This window comes from Patagioenas fasciata, chromosome 21 (genome assembly GCF_037038585.1).
Source record: "Patagioenas fasciata isolate bPatFas1 chromosome 21, bPatFas1.hap1, whole genome shotgun sequence".
Lineage (NCBI taxonomy): Eukaryota > Metazoa > Chordata > Aves > Columbiformes > Columbidae > Patagioenas > Patagioenas fasciata.
Window position 1 is genome coordinate 8,506,151 of NC_092540.1, and position 23,248 is coordinate 8,529,398.

Genomic DNA, 23,248 nt, shown 5'->3' on the forward strand with positions numbered 1-23,248 from the left:
CTATTTGGGGGAAGTTTCCCTACCTGCTTCTTGATCTCACCAGCTGCTGGACACTGTTAGCAGAGCTTGATGGGCTCCTGGATCTTTGGTCCTTTCCATTCTTCCCTTCTCAAAACGCTTACTTTTGAAGTGCCCGCTTAAATTCTGTGGATGCTGCTGGACCAAAACAGAGCCCTAAACACTTCACCTATTAAAGACTAAACTGCTGAGTCAGGAGCTCTTAATAAGAACTCCTAAATGCCTGTTCTAACCTATGCAAAAACCTCTTTGCACAGGAATTATCGTGCTGAAAAGAACACAAGAGATCACAGCAGCCACCACACGCAGCAGCCTTCACTAGCACATATGTCTGTAAATATTTCTTCGTAAGCATCCAAGCCCTGTGGCATCCTTCAGCTGCTACTACTCAAATAAATCACCTAACACATCATCCTGCAGAGACCAGGCGGCTGAGCAGCTATTCAGAGCAGGGAACACATGTTAATGCAAAACTTACATCCAAAGCTCCTCCTTTTTGTAACCTTGAAACTGCCTCCCCATGACTGCTCATGCCAGGCAACCCAAATTACTTTTTTTACAAAGAGCGCACTCAAAAGAGCACTGCATTTAGAAACGGAGCAAGTATCTCATGGCATTAATGCAGCTTTACTGATGGCAAATTCAACAAAATAAGCATAGAGCCCTAGAAGAGATTAGATTAGTTGGACCAGGATGAACAGACAAACAGACATCCTGTCCAACACCACACAGTAGGTCGTAGGAGCATCAGCTCGCAGGATGTCGATGGTACCGAGTCCGTGGAACTGTTTGCACTTTACACACTCAGCTGGACCAGCTGCTCCCAGCAGAGACGAGGGGATGAAAGTCAGCAGAGATGCGATGGAGCTGGCAGGGGGTGTGTGCCCCCTCCTCTTGCTCCTGTATTAGCCTTTTGCTTATCAGTGTGAAATGATAAAGCCCAGCCAACACAAGAGAAACCCACTTTGGTTCTGGGAAGAAGAGGTAGAACGGTTCCTACCTGTGCATGACGTGGTCCATGAGATGCTGCTTGAACACCAAGCTCCACCGTTTAATCACATTCAGCAGAGACGCTTTGAAAGGCCGAGCACCAACTTTCATCCAACTCTGGAAAATGCTGATGGGCTCGATGCGATTCACCTCCTCATAGATCTTCTCGTAGGAGTCAATCTGCTCTCGGAACTGCTGCAGCGTGGGAGGTGACTCAGGGACCCCGTTCTCTGCATGGGCCTCGATTTCTGCCGCAGTGAGAATGTGCCCGTAGAGGAGGAACTGGCGGAAGAACTCCTTTCTGTCCTCCCCGTACAGGTAGGAGTAGTGGTCGAAGGCACTGCGGTAATCACAGCAGGCCGCCATCACGGCCTGCACACGCCCCATCAGCTCATGGCGCATGTCGGCCAGGTCAGCCATGTCCTCCATGTCAGCCTGGAGAGAAGAGGAGAGGAGCTCGCAGTGATGCGGGGGCAGCGTGGCACCTCCTCACTGCCACACAGCGTGAGGGAGCTCCACAGCCACGGACCTGGTAGTGGAGGAAGCCGCTGTGCTCAGCCAGCCTGGGCACCAGCGATGAGATCCGGTAGATGTCGTTGAGAAGACCTTCCACCACGTCGTAGAAGCCATCGTTTGTGCCAGGGTCCAAGGAGGGTTGAAATATCAAATCTGGGATCACCAAATCCAGCTGCACCTCAAACAGGGGAGGAAGCCCTGCCTTGGGATCTGGTAGGGAAGAACAGAGGTGCCAGGTTATTTTTGAAGGGGAGAAAAGTGATCTAGAGCCACCACTAACATCCCACCACAAGACACACACATGCCCCACAGGGACACCAGGCAGGTGGGACACCCACTCGCTGGGTCCAGTGACATTGTGTCTGCATACAACGCAGAGGGGAGGCTGCCAAACCAGCTGGTGTTCTGGTACCCACAGGAGATACTGGAGAACAGATGAGACACAAGTGATTTAAGGACCGGAAAAATGCTGTGGAGGGAAGCCTTAAAGAGACCAGGCTCTTCAGCTAATCAAAAGGGAGTCTGAGAGCTGAACAATTACAGCGCATAAGTACTTAAAGAGGAGAAAAACAACAGGAACCAAGAGGCTCTTTAATTTAGTGGAGAAAGGCATGAAAAAATAAAACACCAACTGGTTTCACAAATGTGAAATTCTGTGCTTGTTTTTAACAAGATGGTGAGGAACTGGATGCAATTCTCCAGCTCAGTGTGCCTCCACATCCAGGAGGGAAGCGTTCTGAAGATGTGCTTTAGCTGGACACGGCTGCTCTCAGCAGAGTGACCCTCCGTGGCAGCCTTAGGCAGGAGCTCTGCTTTGGTGACCCCTCTCCTCACTCCTCAGTGATGGAGGTTTTTCTTTCATGTCTTTCATCCACAGAACCAACTCTTGAGACTCTCCACAAACGAAAGGTTGTGTCACCTTGATGCTTTGTGCATGGGAGGTCAGGAGATGGCTGATGCCCAAGAACAGACTTGGAATGATGCCTCAATTTTGTCTGTTCACAAATCCCAGCAAATGGTGCACAGTCATCTCTGTCCCTTCCCTTGAGCAAGGCTTTGCTCCAGTGACCAGGGGACAGAGTTACCCTCTGAGTCTGGAGGCTCCTCCAGCACTTGCTGTAGACAATGCAAGAGGCAGAGTAGAAAGACCACCACAAGTCAAAGCACAAAACAGAAACTTCCTTTTGGTGAGACTGAAGATGGTATCACGGCCAGAGCTGAGGAACCAGCAGTTACCTGTGTTTTCGAGGAGGTACTTGAGTGAGCACTCAATGGCAGTGAAGAATCCATCCAGAACTATCTCATCCACGTAATCCACATAGGCCTTCCAGATGTCAGATGCTGGGTCTGCAAGTAAGAGGCTCTGGTTTTCCTGGAAGAAAAAGACGACACTTTGAAATACAGCGGGGCTGAGTCTGTCCTACAAGAGCTGCCCACAGCTGAGGACTCATGGCAATGAGCACACAGGTACCAGCCCTGCGGGGGGTGAGAAACCAGACAGACGGATGTTGCTGCTGGTAGCATGGCCACAATTTTCTCCTTCTGTCAAGGGCTGCTTTGTCATCTGAAGCAACTCAAAATAATCACAAGGTAAAAACGGAGTGCGTGGGAGACTTAGCAGCCCTGCAACCTTCTCCTCCCTCTTCTCTGAGGCCAAAGGGCTCAAGGGTGCTTTGCAGACCTGGGCCAAAGGCTCATCCCAATGCATGAAGCCTCAGTCCTTGTGGCCTGTATAATGTTACCTTGGGTGGATGAGTCCTTCCAAGTGGACTGCTTACACCTCTGCCCTACAAATGGTCATCTCAAAACAAGAGAACTTTAAAATTCAGAAAAGGGTTTTTAAATAAACCAAGTGAAAATAGTTAAAGATTGGGATCAGAAGACAAAGGGTTGGCTTACAGCCTCCCTTCTCAGCTTATTGCGTTCCTTACCTCCAGGCAAGTTCACAGTCAGGAAATTCACGGTTTTCTAGGCCACAGAATGGCCCCATCCTTCTTGCGTCTCCTCTTCCACACCCACAAGACCAGCCTGGGTATCCATCCCCTGCACCTCCCAGGCTCTGCCGTGATCCTGTTCCGGCCTTGCTATGCCCTCTGAGGGCTCTTTCTCCTAAGCCTGCCAGGGGCTCTCAACACAGGCACGGGCTCAAAAAAAACGTAAGGTCCAGCTTGCAGTCTGCTGCCAGGGGTTCAAAGCTGGCTGTATTTCATCTCTGGGGACACAGGAGAGGGTGCCATTCCCAGTGGCATGGCAGCTTGGCACACATGAGATCATAGAATCATTCTGGTTGGAAGAGACCCTCAAGATCATCGAATCCAACCATAACCTAACTCCACCACTAACCCATGTCCCTAAGAACCCCATCTGTACATTTGTTAACACCTCCAGGGATGTGACTCCACCACTGCTCTGGGCAGCCTATTCCAAAGCTTCACAATCCTCTCTGTGAATTATTTTTTCCTAATATCCAATCTGAACTTTCCTTGGTGCAACTTGAGGCCACTTCCTCTCATCCTATCTCTTACTACTTGGGAGAAGAGACCAACCCCCTCCATGCTCCAACCTCCTTTCAGACAGTTGCAGAGAGCAAGAAGGTCTGGCCTCAGCCTCCTCAAGATAGAGTGGCATTGCCAATTGGGCTTGAGTCAACCCAGAGTTGCTGCTCCCCAACTTTACACATCAACGCTGAGTGATTAAACTGTTAACAGAGCAAGCCAGGGCTCTGGTGCCTTGCAGACTCACCTCCACATTTTGCTGACACAAGAGAAAGGGGAACTTCACAGGACTGAACACTATGGGAATGCCCATTTGAAAGCACCACCCCCTCTTCACCGTCCCATGCCCTTGTATTTGACAATGCCCCCTTGTCACTGGTGTTCTACTGAACCTTTACTCCAGAGGCCTCATCCTGGTGCAAAAGGGCAATGCAAGCCAGCATCTCACTGTCCTGCCTGTGCTTGTGGGTGCACGTACCCAAACTCTCTGTGCTCTTCTCTCAGCAGCCTCAAGACTCACCTGCTCAAAAGAAGACCTGAACACCCAAGGGAAACACAGCAGACCAGCTCTTGGCCCCTTTGCTGCTGTTCCTCCAGGTTTGACCAGCACAGCAGGACAGAGGCATGGGGACATCCTATTTTGGGCCACGGTGCCTTTCCCTCCCCAGGACCTTCATGCTGCTTTGCAGTTGGTCCTGCCCTGTGAGCCACCAGAGCAGCGGTGCCAGCCCTTCTGCCTTGGCCACAGCCCCATGTTCTCTCCGGTCAATTTAGGAAGTGTTCCCATCTTTTGGGTGTAGCTGGAGGTGGTTGAGCCTGTCACAGCTGTAGCAGCAGGACAACGTGGGCATAGTAAAATCCTCGCCGTGGGTTCAGAGGGTACAGAAGTGGGTCAGAAGCCCAAGGCTGAGTGCAGACAGTGAAGTAAGGTGAGCAACAAGGGCTCAGTGTCCCAGAGAGGGTCAGCCCAGTCTCTCCAGAGTCCAAGGCCAGATGGTGACCCTCAGGAGTGGGCTGGACCTAAAATCCATCTGCCTTCCAGCCAAGGTGCTGTCCCTGACACGCTAAAACCTCTGGGCAGGTGAGGCGCAGAGATTTGGGCTTTCTCCTGCTCTGCAAAGAGGACTCTCAGCTCTGGCAAAGCCACTGGAAAAAACCCAGGGTTCAGACAGCAGCTTTTTTCTTGTTACTCAGCTTCTCCCTGGACTGACAGCGTCACCTCCTGCTCCCACAGAGGAACAACAAGCCTAAAGCAGAAAGGTCAGCCACAGCCAGCTGCCTCTCCATTTTAAGGTGAATATTTCGGAGGAGTTTTTCCTCTGAGCAGGATCCCAAAGCCTGATGCACGACTCCCCTCTAGTGGCTTCACAAGAACCAGGACTGGGAGCCAGACTGGGCTGCATCGGCTCCCACTCCTGCTCCAAACTCGGTGCCTGGTCAGCAGCCCCGCACACTCAGCTGTACCAGCTCACCCATCAAAGTATTCCTTAATCAACAACAGGTAAGTTTTTCAAATGAGTTAAGGGAGTTAATTTTAAGGTGAAGCAGCTCTGGACATTTTCACCAGAGCGGAGAGACACCCAGAGCCTATGAAGAGTCAACAAACCCCTGGAGAAGGTCCCCCCTCACCTTCACCAGCAGATGAATCCTCTGCCCTGACTCTCGGACAAGGCTGTAACGCCGTTCCAGGCGGTCCTGACAGTCCTCCAGGCTCAGCAGCGATTCTCTTTTACAATCTCTTCTCACAAATATGGGCGACGCCCACGATCCCACGATGGTCTGGATCTCCTCAACATTGTTTTTGGCTTTCTGTATCCTCTGCTCGAGGTCATGGACATCATCCATCACCATGGAGATGTGATCCCAGACACCTGGTAAAAAATGAGATGATTGACTACTTTTTTTCAGAGCTGCATGGCCAAGCTCTTGTGCACTCTCCATAAGACTTTTCCCCCACGGTTTCATGTATTTCTCACCCATCATTAACACAAGAGACTTACCACCTCAACCAAAAGAGTCACTTCTAGCTCCCTCCTACCCCAACAATCCATGGTACAGCTGCAGCCTCTGTTTTCTGCCAGGAGCACCAGCACCGTGGGGACGTCTGACACTTCCCCCTTTCCCGTACCCAGATTTAATCTGCTACCAGAGAGAGAACAAGGACAACAGGCTGAGTGTTCCTGCCACTGTCACTAGAGCAGGGACCCACAGCCCCACAAACACAGGCTGTGACAGCCCAAGGTACCAGCGAGGGCTGCATTTAGATTCAGGGAACTTCATCTGCAGGAAAGTCCCTTCATCTTTGTTGTGCAATGGAGAAAGAGTTTTTCAGCATGAGGAATTCTGCTTTGCAAGTTCCCAAGGGAGGACACTTGTTCCTGTTCATACCACAAGCCTGATGACAGAAATATATATTCCAACAGCGAGCAGTTTGCTTTCACCAAGAGGAAACAAATTGTCTTCCTCCATTCTGCTTTGCAGTTAAAACTGATCAAGCAAGAACACTGGTTAAATCATCCCAAAGTCACGGTGCACAAACCTCACCACTAACCACAGTATTTCATCCGGCTGGAAAGGATAACGAGGTGGCCCTGGCCCCCACCGGGAGAAGTCTGTCCCAAGCCAGATGGCTGGGCCAAGGGGTCCCAGTCCCTGCACAACTCAGGGAGAAAGCAGTGCCTTGGGGACACAGGGACATGACCACACAGTGGGTCACTTGGGCTGGCACGGGCAGGGAGCAGACTCTTCAACCCCAGCCTTGCCAGCTCTCACAAACCCCAATCTTGCCGTTTCCTCAGCATCACTGCTTACAGGGCAGCCTCTCTTCCCCAAAAGCCCAGAGGGAAGCTGAAGGGATCAGGATCCTGTCCCCAGCCCAAGCAGATCAAGGTAAGATGGGAAGGAGCAGGCAGGCTGGGGGCTGCCCTTTGTCTCCCCAGTGCTGGCTCTGCTGGAGAGTCCCCTGCCCTGCTGTGAACTGTCACTGGGAACCAGGTGATGGAGGCTGGGGACATGGGAGGAATCTGATGAGACCCAAGTGAGCAGGTTAACCATGAGCAATGTGCCCTGTGGCCAAGAAGGTTGATGGTACCTGGGCTGCGTGAGTAGGAGTGTGGCCAGCAGGTCGAGGGAGGTGAATCCTCCCACTCTGCTCTGCACTCGTGAGGCCCCATCTGAGTGGTGTGTCCAGTTCTGGGCACCCCAGTTTAAGAAGGACAAGGAATTACTGGGGAGAGCCCAGCGGTGGCTACCAAGATGCTGAGGGGTCTAGAGCATTTTTCTTCTGAGGAAAGGCTGAGAGAGCTGGGGCTGTTGAGCTGGAGAAGAGAAGCTGAGAGGGATCTGATCAATGGGATCAATATCTCAGGGTGGCTGTCAGAGGATGGAGCAGACTCTGTTCAGTGGTGCCCAGCACCAGGGTGAGGGGCAACGGGTACAGACTGAAACACAGGAGGCTCCATCTGAACATGAGCAGAAATTTGTTTGCTGGGAGGTGCCAGAGCCTGGCCCAGGCTGCCCAGAGCGGGTGTGGAGTCTCCTTCTCTGAGACATTGAAACCCGCCTGGACCCACCTGTGTGATCTGCTCTGTGACCCTGCGTGAGCAGGGGGGTTGGACTGGGAGATCTCCAGAGGTCTCTTCAGCCCTCACCAGTCTGGGATTCTGTGAAATCCTGTACGGCCTCTTTTGCCCTAACACAGAGCTAGCTCACCCTCCATCTTCCAGTTGAGTGTTTCTTCTGCCTTCTTCAGCTTCAAGTTAATATCCCACAGCTGCTCCTGTATGAGAGGGTATTCGACCTCCAGGACTGTCTTCAGGACCTTGCTGTATCTGTTCACCATCAGCTCCAAGTTGGCCGCCAGCTGCCGGTATGACTCCTTGGAGGAACAGATTTCTGCTGCCGTGGGTGGGATGGCTCCCAGGCGGCTGCCAGACAGGTAGCTCAGCTCCCTCAGCACCGACACCAGCTGCAGAAACAAGGCAGAGAGCTGAATGTGAGACAATCCTCCCCATTCACCTGGTAGACACCCTCCCGTCAATTCTGGGGATCTTAGGGGGTTCCTGCTGTTTTATTCACAAAGCAGTACGCTCTGAGAAGGGCCTGGACACCTCCTAGTCCAGACCATCTCCCTCCCATTGATCTTTGCCTCTGATTTGCTTCCCAATCAAAGACATATAGCTCTGTTAACTACCCAGCCAGCAAACCCTGTGCAGCCTCTAAAAGCCATGATGATCTCTGGTCTTCTCAGCTACCCTCATCAATACAGTCTTTCAGCAATACTGTGCCTGCAGGAGGAGGCACAACCAAAAGCATCTTTGAGTTGTGATGGAACGGGATTGAGTGGGTTATTAAACTATAAACCCAAGTAGAAGTGAGTCCCTGCAACAAACGGAGCAGCAAGGTCTTCCAACGCAATATATCACTTCTAAGACAAAAAAAAAAAATCTTTGCTCAGTTTAGTGGCTTGTGAGAGGGAAAATGCTCCTGAAACTGCACATTTTGGCTGGGTGACAGAAATTCAGTATATTGTATGGGCAATGGCAGGGGTGAGGAGTATCTACAATACTAAAGTGACTATGTCCACAATGACAAGAAGAGGAAAGAAAGACGGAGCGCAGAAGGGTGAAGGGAGCAGTTTGAGGAGGTGGACGGAAGAGGATGGGATGGGAGGAAGGGAAAAGCAGGGGATTGAGGGAGCAGGAGGCCAAGTGAGATAGAACCAAACTCCCCTCCCTTTTATGCACTGGAATGTCTGAGACATCCCCACCATGGTGTCAAGGATGTCTTACCCTCTTTCCCTCTCCTCCATGGAAGGTGAGCTCTGGAAGATTCTTTAATGTTGAAGGGTTGCAAATACATCCTCCCTTTAGGCAAAATGAGGTGCTCCTATCTGCTCTGAAGGGCATGAAGGGGCTGCTAAGCAGGCACCTGAGGACATGAGGCAGTCCTCAGTACGGAAAGCTGAGAGCAGCGCAGAAGCACTCAGAGACTGGAGCTGAGAACATGCTCAGCACGTCACAGGCTCCAAACCCTGGCACCAGGGTGAAGGGTGGAAAACATCCCCTGGGGCCATTTGCTTCCCACCTTAGCAAGGAGATTCCAAGGAGCTGGACAAATCCGTTGTCTGAGAGCCAAGCTGGAATGAGCTCTGGAACCTCAACACTTTTCTCTAACAGCAGCAAGTCCCAGGGAAAGGGGGAAGTGTGTGATGTTTTCCCAGGCCCCTGAGATTCAGCACCTCCGCAGCAAATGGCATTTCACATTTGAGAGGCCCCAGCTCTCATCAGGCCCCAGAACCTTTGAATCCACCTCTGCACTCTGCTGGCTTGGACCCTGCCTCTGCTTTGGGCAGGGGGATGGTCAGGCCTCCCTGTGCTGGAGAGGGCAGCCCTAGGGAACAGAGACCTACTGGAAGCCTCCTGCACCACAATTAAGGAAATCCAACAGCCACAACACTGAAGTAACAAAACAAATCTTTCCTGGGATTTTTATACCCTTTCAGGAAGCTCAGATTTCAGGTAAACATAACACGAACCCACGTCTGTAGGATGATGCTCCTACGCTCCCCACACCAGCGTCAAACCAACCTGCTCTGGAGATGTTGACACCAGTTAACATCTGGCTACTCACAGACTTTCTGGCTTTAATTACAATCTGCGCTGCTTAAACTGTAATCCTGATATTTTACCAGGAGACAGAGCCCACAAAGGGGATGGTTAATTCATGTCACCCATAACAGATGCTCCAGGGACCTCAGCAGAACAGATCTAGTAGCGATCCCACCAGACTTGCCATGCACGGTGGGGCACAGCTTGGAGACGTGCCCTCCGGCAGACAGGAAAGCTAGTTCTTACCTGGGGATCAAAATTAACTGTGATCAGTTTGGTTTCTGGATCTCGCCGGATAAGCGGTTGAGTAAGGTTGTACTGTGATTTTTCAGAGACTGTCTGGGACCAGTCTGCATAGAGCTTCTCCTGATACCTGCCGAAAAACAAACAAACAAATTAAAACATCCACCACGTAGCTGCCAAGCCCGCACACCAAGACATAGAACCAAATAAAAGCCAAGTCCACTTCTGAGGGCTGAAGAACATCAAGGAATATTTAAAACCCACCCACACCACCTCCATAAAGATCTTGGCTTCAAAGACAAACACCTGAAAACCAGTGACAGCATCAAGTCAGGAAAACAAAGATCCCCCAAGTACCATTCTTAGCAGAGGATTCAAATTTGGGGACAAACATTCAAAAGCTCAGAGCAATCAGTTCAGTTTTAGCATCAAACATTAAGATATTAAGTGAGGTGCAACGAATCCCACTCCCACTTGTGGAATACACACATTACAGCCACGGTAAGTACACTGTGAATGGGCACAAGTGGATTGAGACTTCTGGTCAGCTCAGGTTTTCTACCACAGCATCTCCTACATCCAAAAGAATCTCGTTCCAACATTTCTGCTGGGCTGCACAGCCCCTGTCCCTCCCATGCAAACTTCTCATTTCAAGATATCACAGAAAGACTGTGGTGTGTAGCAAAGGATTCCTCCTCCTCTCTCATCACAAAATTCCTTCTGGCTTAGAAAGAGACATTCTCAGGCCCTGGGCTTGCAAATGTGCTGAAAGGTGGTTTAGAGAAGGAGAAGGAAATGGCCTCAAGTTGCACCAGGGGAGGTTCAGACTGGATATTAGGAAACATTTCTTCCCCAAAGGGCTGTCGGGCATTGGAACAGGCTGCGAGGGCAGTGGTGGAGTCATCATCCCTGGAGGGGTGGACAGACGTGGAGACGAGGTTCTCAGGGACACGGGGCAGTGCCAGGGTTGTGTTAATGGATGGACATGAGGGTCTCTTCCAACCAAAACAATTCTATGATTCTATAAGGTTTGGCTTTTTTTCATATAGTTACAGTCATGCCTGAGCCACCACTTACCTGTCGAGCAGCTGGATCATTTCTTCATACTTCTCTATCACCCTTCTTCCTTCAGCAGAGTCCAAGCAGCTGGTGGCACAACAGACAAGCTCAGCGTTACATTTAGCCCTGTGAGGCTGCAGTCTCTATTTACCCCTTCCCAAAACCACCCACCACCTTGCAGGCAGAGCCTGGCTGGGGATCTTACATTCCAACCCCACCAGATCGCCCAAAACCATTTCACTGCACAAAAGCTCTCCAAGCCCCAGTGCGCCCTTTTGCGGGTGTTTGCATGGCAACTGGCAAATGAGAACCACGTCCTGGGGGAAGAACAAGGGCCCAGAGCTGCTGGAGGAACACTGGTCTCCGTAACATACTCAATGCTCCGGTGTTTGCACAGAGCAGGGCAACCTCTGCTCACCAGCCACCACTTTCTGAGGTCAAAGAGGCACAGAAAGAAGCAGAGTGTGGCTCCCGGCAGATGAAGCTCTTGGCGGTGCCCAATTCATGCCCCTCAAACCGAAGAGCAAAGGTGTCCCAGAGTGCGGGAGGCAGAGCCCTGGCCACGCTGCCAGGGCTGTACAGCCCAGGGAACAGCAGGCCAGAGGAATTCTTATCATGCTGTCTTTTCCCCACTGTTTCATCTACAATATCCAAGTTTTCCTCAAGATGGTTGTTGATTTTGGAGGACATATTGACAAAACTTGAATTAACTTAACCAAAAGCTGGAAAAAAGGAGCGCCTGAGCAGTCACCGCTGGGCAAGTGCTGAGAAACCTGCTGGAAGTAAACAAGTCCTCTGAGCAAATCCAAGTAAATCCCAGCAAAACCACTTTCGTTTCTCCTTTTTAATCCTTTTTCCCTTTCAACAGCATCATGTCACCACCGTTGCAGAGCATGTTATTAACTACTCTAAACAGAGGACAGAAAATCAGTGTGAAATGCAGATCTGGGTCCTTCATGGTGGACAAAAATTTGCCATTTAGGTTCAAATCAGACATGATAACTTGGGCTCTGTGCTGGGAACAGCCCAAGAGTTTGTTTCATTGCACCAATGTCTTTGCTGCTGCAGAATAACTGTGCACTTAAAGACACTTAATGGCAAGATACAGCGAGAGAAGGTTACAAACATGGCACAGTGACGGTCAAGTTATTTTGGTCAAGTACATTAAAAAAGTGGATCCATTTACACAGAATCCTGACCAGCACACGTGAAGCCATTCCTGTGAGCTACCAGGTGCAGTCCCTAGAACACCCTCAGTTGTCATAAGTCCAACACTGCCTTGCTTACAGAGCTCTTAAATGTTGTCTCATGTGGTGCCAGCTGTGAGTATGAGGCCATACTTCCCTGACACCATCCGTTATAACAAGCATTTGGGTGATAAATATACCAGCATTGGTTTCTTTCCTTGATCTTGGGAGATGGCTCCTTTGTTTAACGCTGAGAAAGTTTTCTTCTGCCCAACAAAATGCTCGTCTGCTCCCCAACATGCAAACCCAGCTCCATCGACCCATCTCAGCTGAGTCCAGCCCAGCACTTCTCTGCTATTCACAGTTTGGATGATGCCAGAACCAGGACTTGCAGCTGAGGAGGTCCTGGAGAACATGCTGAGTGGGATTGCAGCAGGAAAGGTTCTGATACCTCTTTCCATTGCAACCCGGGAACTATGTCTGAAAGCTGAATAGCCCACTGTGCCTCTTAATCGCTTCAAAACAAATCCAGTTAATGAGTTTCTTAAAAAAAATAATGATCACAAGGAAGCTGAAAAGCACCAGTGCAACCACTTCACACCTCTTTGACTAAGAATTATTTCAGCTATAACCATGGGATAATGTTCACCACAGAAAGAAAATCAGATTGATTACAGAGAAGATAGCAAGGTGGTCATAAAGCAACTTAGCTGGAACAGACACGCACAGATGTGGGATGTGCCTGAAGTGATCAAACGGCACCTGGATTCGCGCTCGCAGCTCCTGCGCCCAGCGCAGCGCTCCAGCCACCGGCGGCATGTTCTTGTGCACGGGGGGGATCCTGGGGAGGGCACATTGGAACAGCGTTTGACTGAACGCTGCACTTGTAACCCCAAAGATGCAACAACAGAACCTCATTTGCAGAAAACTGCTCTGATTTCCCAGCTTCCTTCCTTAAATCCAACATCTGCCACACTGATGTAGGTCTGTGACCAAGGCGAGTGCCTCTGGATCTTGAATAAGGAGCTGAGATCGAACGAGAAGCCCAGACTATGTCCAAACCTGAGCTGATGTGAGGTGTCCCTTGCCTGGGACACATTCCCCGCCCCTCACAAACACTGACATAGGGATTTCTGACCAGGAGTTACTTCTGTCCGCCTTATCTAACAGCCACAGAACAATAACCACAAATTCACAGCAAATGATTCTCTCCATGATTCTCTCCAGTCCAGGACTTGTCTCGTTCCAGTATGATCTTTCTGAGGCAAGTAAATAGGTTATTGTTCAAAATGACACACTTGAATCCTCATAATCTGATAGAAATCCACCCATTCCCCCCTGCGCCAACAGTCACGGGGAATAATAAACTTGGAAAAGGCTGATTAAACCCTTGGTTACAAAGTCCCACTCGCATACTTTGCATTTTAAGCATTGTAAGGGAAACAAAATAAATTCGTTCTGAGGAGCACATGAGTGGGTTTGCAGGTCCCATGGGGTGTTGGAGGCAGCACACAAATGTGGAGAGAAACCTCCTGTCACAGCCTCGCTGGGAGAAAAGCTCAGCATGTGTCTCCATTCCCAGTCACATATCATGCATACACATTTGAAAAAGGGTATTTTTACTCCTAACCAATTATTTGCTTTAATACTAAGAACAGAGCTTTCCCAGGCATTTCCATTGCCACTAGGAGCTACAGAGGCTGAAAACATCTGCAATTTGTAAAGTTTTGGGTTCCTTAGAAAAATAAATCATTTCCCCCCCAAATTAATCTCAATCAAACTCCCTGTAAAACCCATTTTACTCAGCACGTTCTACCTACCGAGCTTCAGCTCTGCCTGGATGTGCCGGGAGTAGATCAGCCTGGCGTGGTCCAGGGCCCTGCTGAACATGCTGATGAGGACGGAGTATTTGCCAGCAGCATCTGCAGCGACTACCGGTCGCTCCAAAAGGCTCCCGAACATGTCCAGCAGCTGTTGGGGTGAACACGCAGGAAAAGAAGAGGGGAAAAATTTACAACCCCGACTCCTGCAGAGAGATCAGCTGGGACCTTCCTCCCCAGCCCAGATGCTTCAATACTGTCCGCACCGATGGGCACTTTGGAAAAAGGAAATTTGCTCCCTTTGTTACGGGGCCTCTCAGACTTTCTCTGGGGTTGGACCACATTCCAACTGTTGTTCTTCAAATGCTTCAAGATTTTCTATTTTTTTCAAAAAACTTACAAAGATAAACACTGTCACTTGCTAAAGTCTTTTCTACAAATGCTTATATTGATTTTTTTAAAAAAATACCATTTATTATTTCTGCAAGATAGATTAATTGATAAATAAACCAGCTTTGTTTCTAGAAAACCTGTTTCCAAAACTGAAACAGATCCATGTATTAATAATATTAACAAATTGATACTAACAATATCAATTCTCACCAGGAAATCCTAGAAAAAGCATGATTTCCCCCAACTTGCAGAGAGAGACACAAATATATCTCCTGGCATCCAAAAGCTTTGTGAGGGACCCACCAGCCTGAGCATCCCAAACCAAGAGCAGCCCAAAAGCTACAAGTCCCACTGTCCCACCAGCAAACACCAGCCCCATGTGCCTGTGGCTCCAGCACTGCCTGGTCTCCTCAGCGTGATTCTCACCGAGCCGGGTGCCCTGATTTCCCTTTTAGGGAAGAGCAAGGGAGCGATAAACAAACCTTGAAGGCGTGGTCCAAGTTGGAGGCGTCATCAAAAGCCTGGATGAAAATGGTGCCCAGCCGACGGTCCATGTCTTCTACTTTCTGCTGGAAACCAAAGGCATCCTGCTCAAAGTCCTGCACAAAGGCAAAACACAAGCTGTGAGGCTGCAAGATGGCACTAGGAAGGTACCTGTAACTCCTCGATCCAGAGATGCCCTCTCTTATTCACCGTGAACTAAGCCACGCCTCTGGCCAATCTTCAGCCATCGCAACGTGGCAAAGTCCTCACGAAGCTTGAGAACATTTCTGTGCTGTCCCATGGCTGAGATGTTGGCCCTTTCTCTGGGAGGGACCCTTTGGTCCTGAGGGCTTTCCACAGCCCACATGGCACTATCTTCAGCCTACAGGCAAGATGGACTATTTCCACACCCTCTCCCCCACCACTTGGCCTGAAGACCACACCATCATCCAGAAAACCCACGGATGCACCTGCTGAGTCCCAAATCCAACCTACTTTCAAGTCAAAACAAGCCTGTGGTTCCATGGTGAGCTGGTTGTGAGTGAGGCAGTTTCAAAACACTCGCACAGGTTGCCCAGAGAGGCTGTGGAGTCTCCACACTTGGACATAGGTAATCTTGGAGATATTTCACCTGACCAGTCACAGTCCTGCTCTAGCTGAGCCTGCTTTGAGCAGGGAAGGTGGACTGGGTGATCTCCAGAGGTCCTTTTCAAACTCAACAGTACTGGGTTTCTGTAATTTCCATCATCTTCTTGCACTGCTTTTCTTGCTTCAATTGTAATAAATCCTTTGAACTTCAAGAGTAACATCTATATTTGTTTTCCTACACGTAAAAGAGTCCAAATCAAAGACTGAACTTGACAGTCCGTGACAGTCCTTCTGTTCTAGCTTGGACAAAACCACTAAAAATGAGGTCATGTGTCTCTTTTCCAAAGGACAAAGTGCAAGGAAATAGCTTTTACTATTGCTACTGCCGAGCTCCAGCAGATCCAGATGCCATGTTTTAGCTAAAAAAAACGGCTCCAGCAGTGGCAGAGGGTGCAAAACTAGAGCACTGAAAGAACAAACATGACTCAGAGTCACACAAATGGCCATGGGGCCACCAAACCCAAGCCACCTCCTGCAGAGCCACTGTCACCTCTCCTCTGTGCCTGCCCTGCTGAAGGAGGGGTGCTATGGAGCAAGCAGCTTTCCAGCAAGAAACACTGGGGACGTGCCACCCCCTGCAGAGATGTACTGGGAGCTGCAGGAAGCAAAGCACGAGCCACCCATCCCCACACCAGGCAGGTCCCAGAGGGCTGGGAATATTCCTTTAATTAAAGCACTACTGATAATAAAATAGAGCATCCTTGAATTCTGAGAGCCCCAGATGCCATGTGTTCATCTAGGCAGGAGCGAACACATCCCAGAGATGATCTGAGTTGGCCCTCATCAGGCAAACTACCTTGTTTTTCCAAAACTAAGACAGAGTCTTATATTAATTTTTGCTGCAAAAGATGCTTACTTTTTTACATGTATAGCTGCCTGGACCCTATTTAAATTGACTTTTTTATGAACTGTAACTAGGGCTAATTTTTTGAATAGGGTTCATATTTCAAGCATCCTGAAAAATCATGCTATAGCTTGTTTTTGGGGTAGGTCTTATTTTTGGGGAAACATGGTAAATACCAAGAGCAGGAAAGCAAAGAGATGTGGGTGTTGGTATAGCTCTTATACCTCAGCAAGCACCATGTACAGCAAAAGCTTGTGCATAACTCATGGAAATCCCAGTTTCCCAGCTGCACTGATCTAAGGTGCTGATCTAGCAAGATATGTTAGATATAGACGTGCAAGAAGTCCCAAATCTCTGCAGGAAAGGCCAGCGGCTCCCTGTTCCCTCCAGTACCAGATCAGATCATAATGAAAGGAGGAAAGAGCTGGGAAGAAGATAGCAGGAAACTGCTGCTTTGGAAACATGCACATGTTCCTGATGTTCCCGCAAACTGGTCCCACCTACCGTGTTGGTCAGGTCAAGACAGTCATAGGTTCGCTCTGAAAACACCTTGTATGCCTCCTGGAATTCCTCATACATGTCCAGGACCTGCTGGCCCAGGGTCTTCCCTTTAATCCCACTGAATTCAATTTTCTCCAGCTTCATCAAGTCCAAGGAAGTTGCCAGGAGATCCTTCAAAGTCAACGGAGGGAGACACAGGTCATGATGTTGACAAAAGAAGATGACAACAGTTGTCACGACAGAGTTGCACTTGCTGAGGGACCTTCCCAAGCACAGCGCTGGTGCTCAGGCTGGGTGGCAGGGATGGGAAGGGGGGAGCCTGATCTGCCTGTCCTGAGCATCAGTGGCTGCTCATAACACGTCCCTGCCCAGTGAGACCTGCTGCAGCCACTAGAAATACCATGACAACTGTAAAATCGCTTTTAAGGGTATTTAAAGGACAGATCCAAAGCAGGATATGAGACTCTTATATGTCATCCAGCATAGCTAAGAATCCCAATTTTATAGGTATTAACCAAGGACAGATTTCTAATATTTACAGGTACCCAAACTGTCCAAAGCTCCTGCGCAGTCAAACCTCCACGTGTCCAAGTGGGTGTTGCAGCACCTGCCCCGCTGGCCCTCTCTGCTGAGGTGGCACACGGGTCCTTCCCTTCCCTTCCCATCCTCTGCAGCCTGGCAGTGTCACCTCTTGGGAAAATGTCCCGCTCCCCCAGTGGTGGTGGCAGCACTGGGCAGCTCTGCTGCCATCCCACCTCATCTGTCTCCCTAGGTAGGGCCAAGTAAGGGCTGGTTGAACATCCATTGTCTCAGAGGACCAGGAGAAATGTGCACAGGAATGTACTGGTGGCCACTCTCTGCTTGCACTTGTCCTGGGGCCACCCGAGCAGGGCAGCAGGTTTTACCACAGACACGTAATATGAAACAGTGCAACGAACCAAAGGAAAGGGATCCTTCCCTCTTCACGTGCTCATGGGCTACCCATGCACCAGTGTAACTGCAGCTTTTATGAAAATTCGAAAACAAATGCACATATGCATTCATATTCACTTCGACACACCAGCACATCCGCTTGAACAAATACCTAGTAAGGCAAAAAAATAACGTGGAAATACCAGTTGTCCCTTGCTTTGTCTTGCAAGGTTGCTTGAAATGAAGTGATGAGGGGAAATTGAGACGGAGAGAGATGCAGCAGTTTTCCTCATTAACAGGCTGGTGTGCACTATGCTTTTAATTATTGTTTTACAGCTCACTCCGCAGGCTCTCCCTCTGACTCCAGATACTGCAGCTTCTACTGTCCCTGGAGTGTGGGACAGCCACGGAAGGAGGAAACAGACACTGGTCAAAACGCACAGTGCCCCAGCTCAAAACCTCCCCACTGGCTTTTGTCTGCAGCCCATATCCACAGTGTGCCCATGGCATCCATGGAATCCCAGCAGTCAGTGCCCCAGAGCCTTTACAGGGTCCCAGTAAACCTGTCACCAACACTGTCCTCATGATAACCTGCAGTTATTCCTGTGTCTATTTATATTCCTCTCTACACTGACCAGCATAATTTGGTTTATTTCACATCAAACCCTACTGGAAACCATCATTATGAATACTTTTAAAATAGGCACCAGCCATGACAGTTTTCAACATAGTTAATTAAGGAACACATAAAAGTATATGGCACATTTAAAGCAGTAAAACTGCAAACACCGGCAACCTGTACACTGGCCATCCAACCCTACACACTGAGAACGCAGCAACAATCAACAAAGAAATTCATTTGGGATGTGTGTGGAGAGCAGATGAATGTGTGTGGTTAGCCACGTGAGAGATAACAGGTACATGCAAGGTCTGTACAAGAGGTACATACAGTATCTGTATAAGAGGTATATACAGGGTCTGTATAACAGGTACATATGGTGTCTGTATGTCTGTGGTCTCCAGACACAGCCATGTGGTAAGGAGAGCATAGGGAGCTCCCACATTCACACTCAGACCTGCTCTCTGCAGAACATCTCCTGTGGCTCAAGGAGCCCTTGGCCACACTGGGAGCTCAGGGATGACACCCCAATGTCCCTGCCTCAGGTGACAGATCTGGCAAACAGGGACACCCCTGAGCCACAGCACCCCAGTTTGATGGACTATGAGGATGCGAAGGGACAACCTGGTGACGAACGTGTCCCTGCTCCTCCCCAGGCCCACGTGGCACAGCCAAGGGGATCCTGCCATCTGGCCTCTCCAAGACAGGCAGGACCCAGCTCTAGGGTGTCATAGAATCATAGAACCATTTCAGTTGGAAGAGACCCTTAAGATCATTGAGTCCAACCATAACCTAAATCTGTCTCTGATGGCACCAGGAGACCTGGGAGATTACATTGCTTTATTTACAGCTGTGCAAACCACACCTCCAGTAATCCTCCTTTTCTTGCCCCAACAGGAGCAAGGAGTCCAACGGGACTCCTGAGAGCAAAAAACACACCTATCAACCTGACCAGCTTACATATGCACTGAGCAGGACATAGTAAAACACAGTCTTAGACTCGCTGTAACAGGAGACCTAACAGCAAACGAGTGGCCCCATTCCCTGGTATCAGGTGAAGCTATAGAAAGGAAAGATGCCAGCAAGTGATCTCCTGGCTACAGAGTTCTCCTGACGGTCTGCAATGTTTTTCAAGACCAGAGTCTCACCTCCACCATCTCCAGTCTCTTCAGGAAGGTGTCCAGCCTCGCAAACACCATCGTGGAGCTGAAGTCCCACTCCCTCACTTCTTGGCCTGGTTCATAATACATGTGCAGTTTTTCCCTTCTCTCCTCAAATGCCTCTTTGAACATGTTCAGGATACCGAGCACCATTCGCACCTTGCCCAGGCTCTCCTCCATGTCCCCTTTCAGAAGGTCTTCTGGAGACAGGTACACCAGGGCCTGGAAGAGCAAAATCACACCTGAGAGGTCACTTCTGCCATCATGGAAAACAAGGACTTCTTGTGTTGAACACATTTGAACCTGTTTATTAAGTTAAATGTTGCCTAAAGAATCACTTTTCCAGGGAAGGACAATAGGAAGAAGGGGAGAGGGGACACAGGGGACTGCAAACACAGGCATCACAGCCACAGACCTGCTCAATGAGAAGGTTGCAGATCTCCTGGAGCAGCACCACTATCCGCACGGGCATGTTGTAGTGCTTGGAGGTGACCCAGATCAAACACACCACGTGGAGCAGGGGGAGCAGGAAAGGCTTCACCTCGCTGAACTCAACCCTCTCTACGTCTTCCAAGCGGCGCTTGAGGGGTGTCAGGTGCAGGTGAACGTCCTGAGCTTCAGTCAAAGCTGTGTTGAGAGACGTGAGAAGCGGTAAGAACCACCCAGCTGCGGTGTGCTGGGTTCCCAGCTAGGTGCTGGCCTCACCACATGGAAAAGTGCCTGGGAAAAGAAACTGTCCTGACAAGCACTGAGCACCCTCAGCCACCTGTGTGCTGCAGGTCACTCACTCGTGAACATCACTCACCTGCGGCAGTAACCAGAACAGAAATAAGCTGATGTGATGGCAGGGGACAGGGAGCTGGGACAGGGCTTCGTGGAGAGCCTGAGTCCACAACTGCTAAAAAGTCACACGGAATTTGCCCAACAGCACCAAAAATACAGTGCTGCCATGGCTGTGAGCCACGGCCTTGCTGTACAGCACGACAGGCTGTACAGCCTTGGCCTGAGCCCTTTTTAGCTCAGTTTTGGCTCAAGCAACTCCTTGTCCAGTGGGCAGATGACGACGGCCCCACTAGTCCTGACTGTAATAGAAAACCTGTCAACAGTAAAGCAACTGATGTCTGACTCGTCGAAAGCTTTAGCTTAGCTCTGTACAGCTGTGTGGTTTTACCCTGAAGAATTACCCCAGAGCGCAAGCACTAATAAAACCAGATCGTTGTGCAATTAAACCTGTGGACCAACAAGAAGTGACAGAAGTGCTTGAATGCATGCAAAAATAACCCCTAAGGCCCAAGACCAAGGAAGAAGAGACTCCCACTATCAGCATCACCCTCCCAGCAAATCCACCAACAGCAGCCACACCAGTACAATGCCAGGGAAAGGGGCAGAGACTTAAAAGCAGGTGCACACAAATCTGAACTGCGCTGTAACGGAAATTAACAATTATAGTCCAAATTATCCAATTAGGGTTAGTATCGCTGTAGCCGGATTAAAACCAAATATTTGTTGTATTTTGATTAAACCCTTAAAGTATTAATTAGTTTAACAATGAACCCTTGGCTCCTTATATAAGGGGTGTTTCTCCAGCCCATTTAAACTGCACAATGCAGAGTGTGACACAGATCCTTAAGAGATTCAATGTTTGCACGTGAAGTGGTGAAGAACAGTGTTTTCTGCCAGCACGTGCACAGCTAACACAGTCTAGATGGTTTCATTGTGCCAGAGAGCAGCTGGGTTGGACATGGATGTCCAGCTGTGTTGGTCTGCAGGGACAGACCAGCAGGACTACACTGTTTTTCACTACAGACAGGGATTTGCAATATTTCCTTGGGCTGCGCTCAACTCCCCTAAGCAAAGCAAAGCAAGGAAATTCGGGCTGCAGTGGCCAAAGCCTGAGAAGCAGCGCTCTAACAAAGCAGTCTTAGGTACAAGATCTGTCCTCTTAGTCTGAACTCCCGTTCCTGCATAATAACACCAGAGGAGCTGGTGGAAGTTGAGGTGAGTCCTGTTAGAGTAATGCAAACACTTTATTACAGCAGAATAAATTCCCAAACCCATTCACCCTGAACTTTGGCAAGAGTCTGGCTCAACAGACCAGCGATGGAGCTTGTCCCAGCCTGGAAACAAAAGCCTAGACTCAAGCACAAGCAGCCCAGTCTCAATTCACAAACTAGAAAGATTTGGCTTGAAATCAGTCACACCAGGCCATGAAGAAAGGCCAGAAGCCAGCACTGTGGTAAAGTTGCCCCAGCATCTCACCTGCCTCAACATCCATTAGCATGGTTTTGAAGGCTGGGATGTAGCTGCTCTCAACTCTCTCCAGCAGCTCCATCATGTTCCTGACCTTCCTCGTTGTCAGCTGGTTGTAAATGCATTCCAGGTCATCACACCTACAGCAACCGAGACACAGAATCACAGAATCAGTTGGTTGGAAGAGACCCTCAAGATCATCGAGTCCAACCATAACCTAACCCCTGGCACTGCCCCATGTCCCTGAGAATGTCATCTCTGTGACTGTTCAACCCCTCCAGGAATGGTGACTCCAGCACTGCCCTGGGCAGCCTGTTCCAATGCTTCACAACCCCTTCTGGGAAGAAATGTTTCCTAATATCCAACCTCAGCCTCCCCTGGGCAACTTGAGGCCGTTTCCTCTCATCCTGGCGCTTGTTCCTGGGGAGCAGAGCTCGACCCCCCCTGGCTCCAAGCTCCTTTCAGGCAGTGCAGAGATCAGAAGGTCTCCCCTCAGCTCCCGTTCTCCAGCTGAACCCCCCAGGTCCCTCAGCCACTCCCATCACACTTGTGCTCCAGCCCCTCACCAGCTCTATTCCCTTCTCTCAACTCACTCCACTACCTCAAGGTCTTTCTTGGCCTGAGGGGCCCAAAACTGATTTGAGGTTTGGCTTCCCCAGCGCTGAGTACAGTGGGACAGTCATTGCCCTGGGCCTGCTGGCCACACTGTTCTTGATGCACACCAGGATGCTGGTGGCCATGTTACCCACCTACACTGGGCCATCAGCTGTCCCCCAACATCATCTGTTTCCCCTGGGCCTGATTCAGGGCTTCCTCCAGCTACACATGGACTGTGGAAATGGGAGAAAGCTGCATGAGGCACAGACAAACCCTACAGGACAGAAAGTGCTGAGTTCAGCATGACAGCAGCTCTGCTACTGACAGAACATCGCTGAAAAAAAGCCATCGTGTTTCTGCAGGCATTAGCAACAGCTCTCCAGCCAGCAGGGCTTTGCCCCGAGTCAGCCTGAACCAGTACAGCACAAAGGTTTTCAAAGGGCAGGAGGAAATACCACTCCCAGGCTCCTGAGCATCTAAAGCCCCTCTGGCCCTGACAGATGAACAGCAGCCAGCTGAGATGCACCATTTCCAGACAGCCCCCAGCAGGTGTCCATCAGCAATTACTCCTGTGGATGGCTCCTAGTGAACAGTGACGAAAGAGTGCCCAGAGCGGGTGTGGAGTCTCCTTCTCTGAGACATTCGAACCGCCTGGACCCACCTGTGTGATCTGCTCTGTGACCCTGCGTGAGCAGGGCTTGGACTGGGGGATCTGCAGAGGGCCCTTCAGCCCAACCAGCCTGGGATCCTGTAAAGGGCATTTCTGAAAAAAGTCCCTTGAGGTGTAGCCCCTGTGGTGGGGCTAAGTTAAAACACAGCCAGCTGCCCAGTGACCTCCCAGGCACTTTGCAGATCATGATGATTTTCTGTGCGGGAGCAATTTTCCTTAGTTGAAGCCTACATG

At 49.9% G+C, this 23,248-nt stretch overlaps 1 protein-coding gene across 1 annotated transcript in view; it reads right to left on the bottom strand.

The window, feature by feature from the left end:
• LOC136110757 (dynein axonemal heavy chain 9-like) overlaps positions 1–23,248 on the bottom strand; it is a 40,759-nt gene that overhangs the window by 10,243 nt on the left and 7,268 nt on the right. Inside the window, exons 4-17 of the mRNA XM_071817743.1 lie at positions 21,757–21,887; positions 19,913–20,124; positions 19,486–19,719; positions 16,810–16,977; positions 14,813–14,929; positions 13,938–14,088; positions 12,880–12,958; positions 10,949–11,017; positions 9,875–10,001; positions 7,731–7,986; positions 5,649–5,890; positions 2,761–2,896; positions 1,538–1,734; positions 1,019–1,443 (exon numbers count right to left, since the gene is read on the bottom strand). Of these exons, the coding sequence (XP_071673844.1) occupies positions 1,019–1,443; positions 1,538–1,734; positions 2,761–2,896; positions 5,649–5,890; positions 7,731–7,986; positions 9,875–10,001; positions 10,949–11,017; positions 12,880–12,958; positions 13,938–14,088; positions 14,813–14,929; positions 16,810–16,977; positions 19,486–19,719; positions 19,913–20,124; positions 21,757–21,887 (2,544 nt within the window). The remainder of the gene's footprint in view (positions 1–1,018; positions 1,444–1,537; positions 1,735–2,760; positions 2,897–5,648; positions 5,891–7,730; positions 7,987–9,874; positions 10,002–10,948; positions 11,018–12,879; positions 12,959–13,937; positions 14,089–14,812; positions 14,930–16,809; positions 16,978–19,485; positions 19,720–19,912; positions 20,125–21,756; positions 21,888–23,248) is intronic.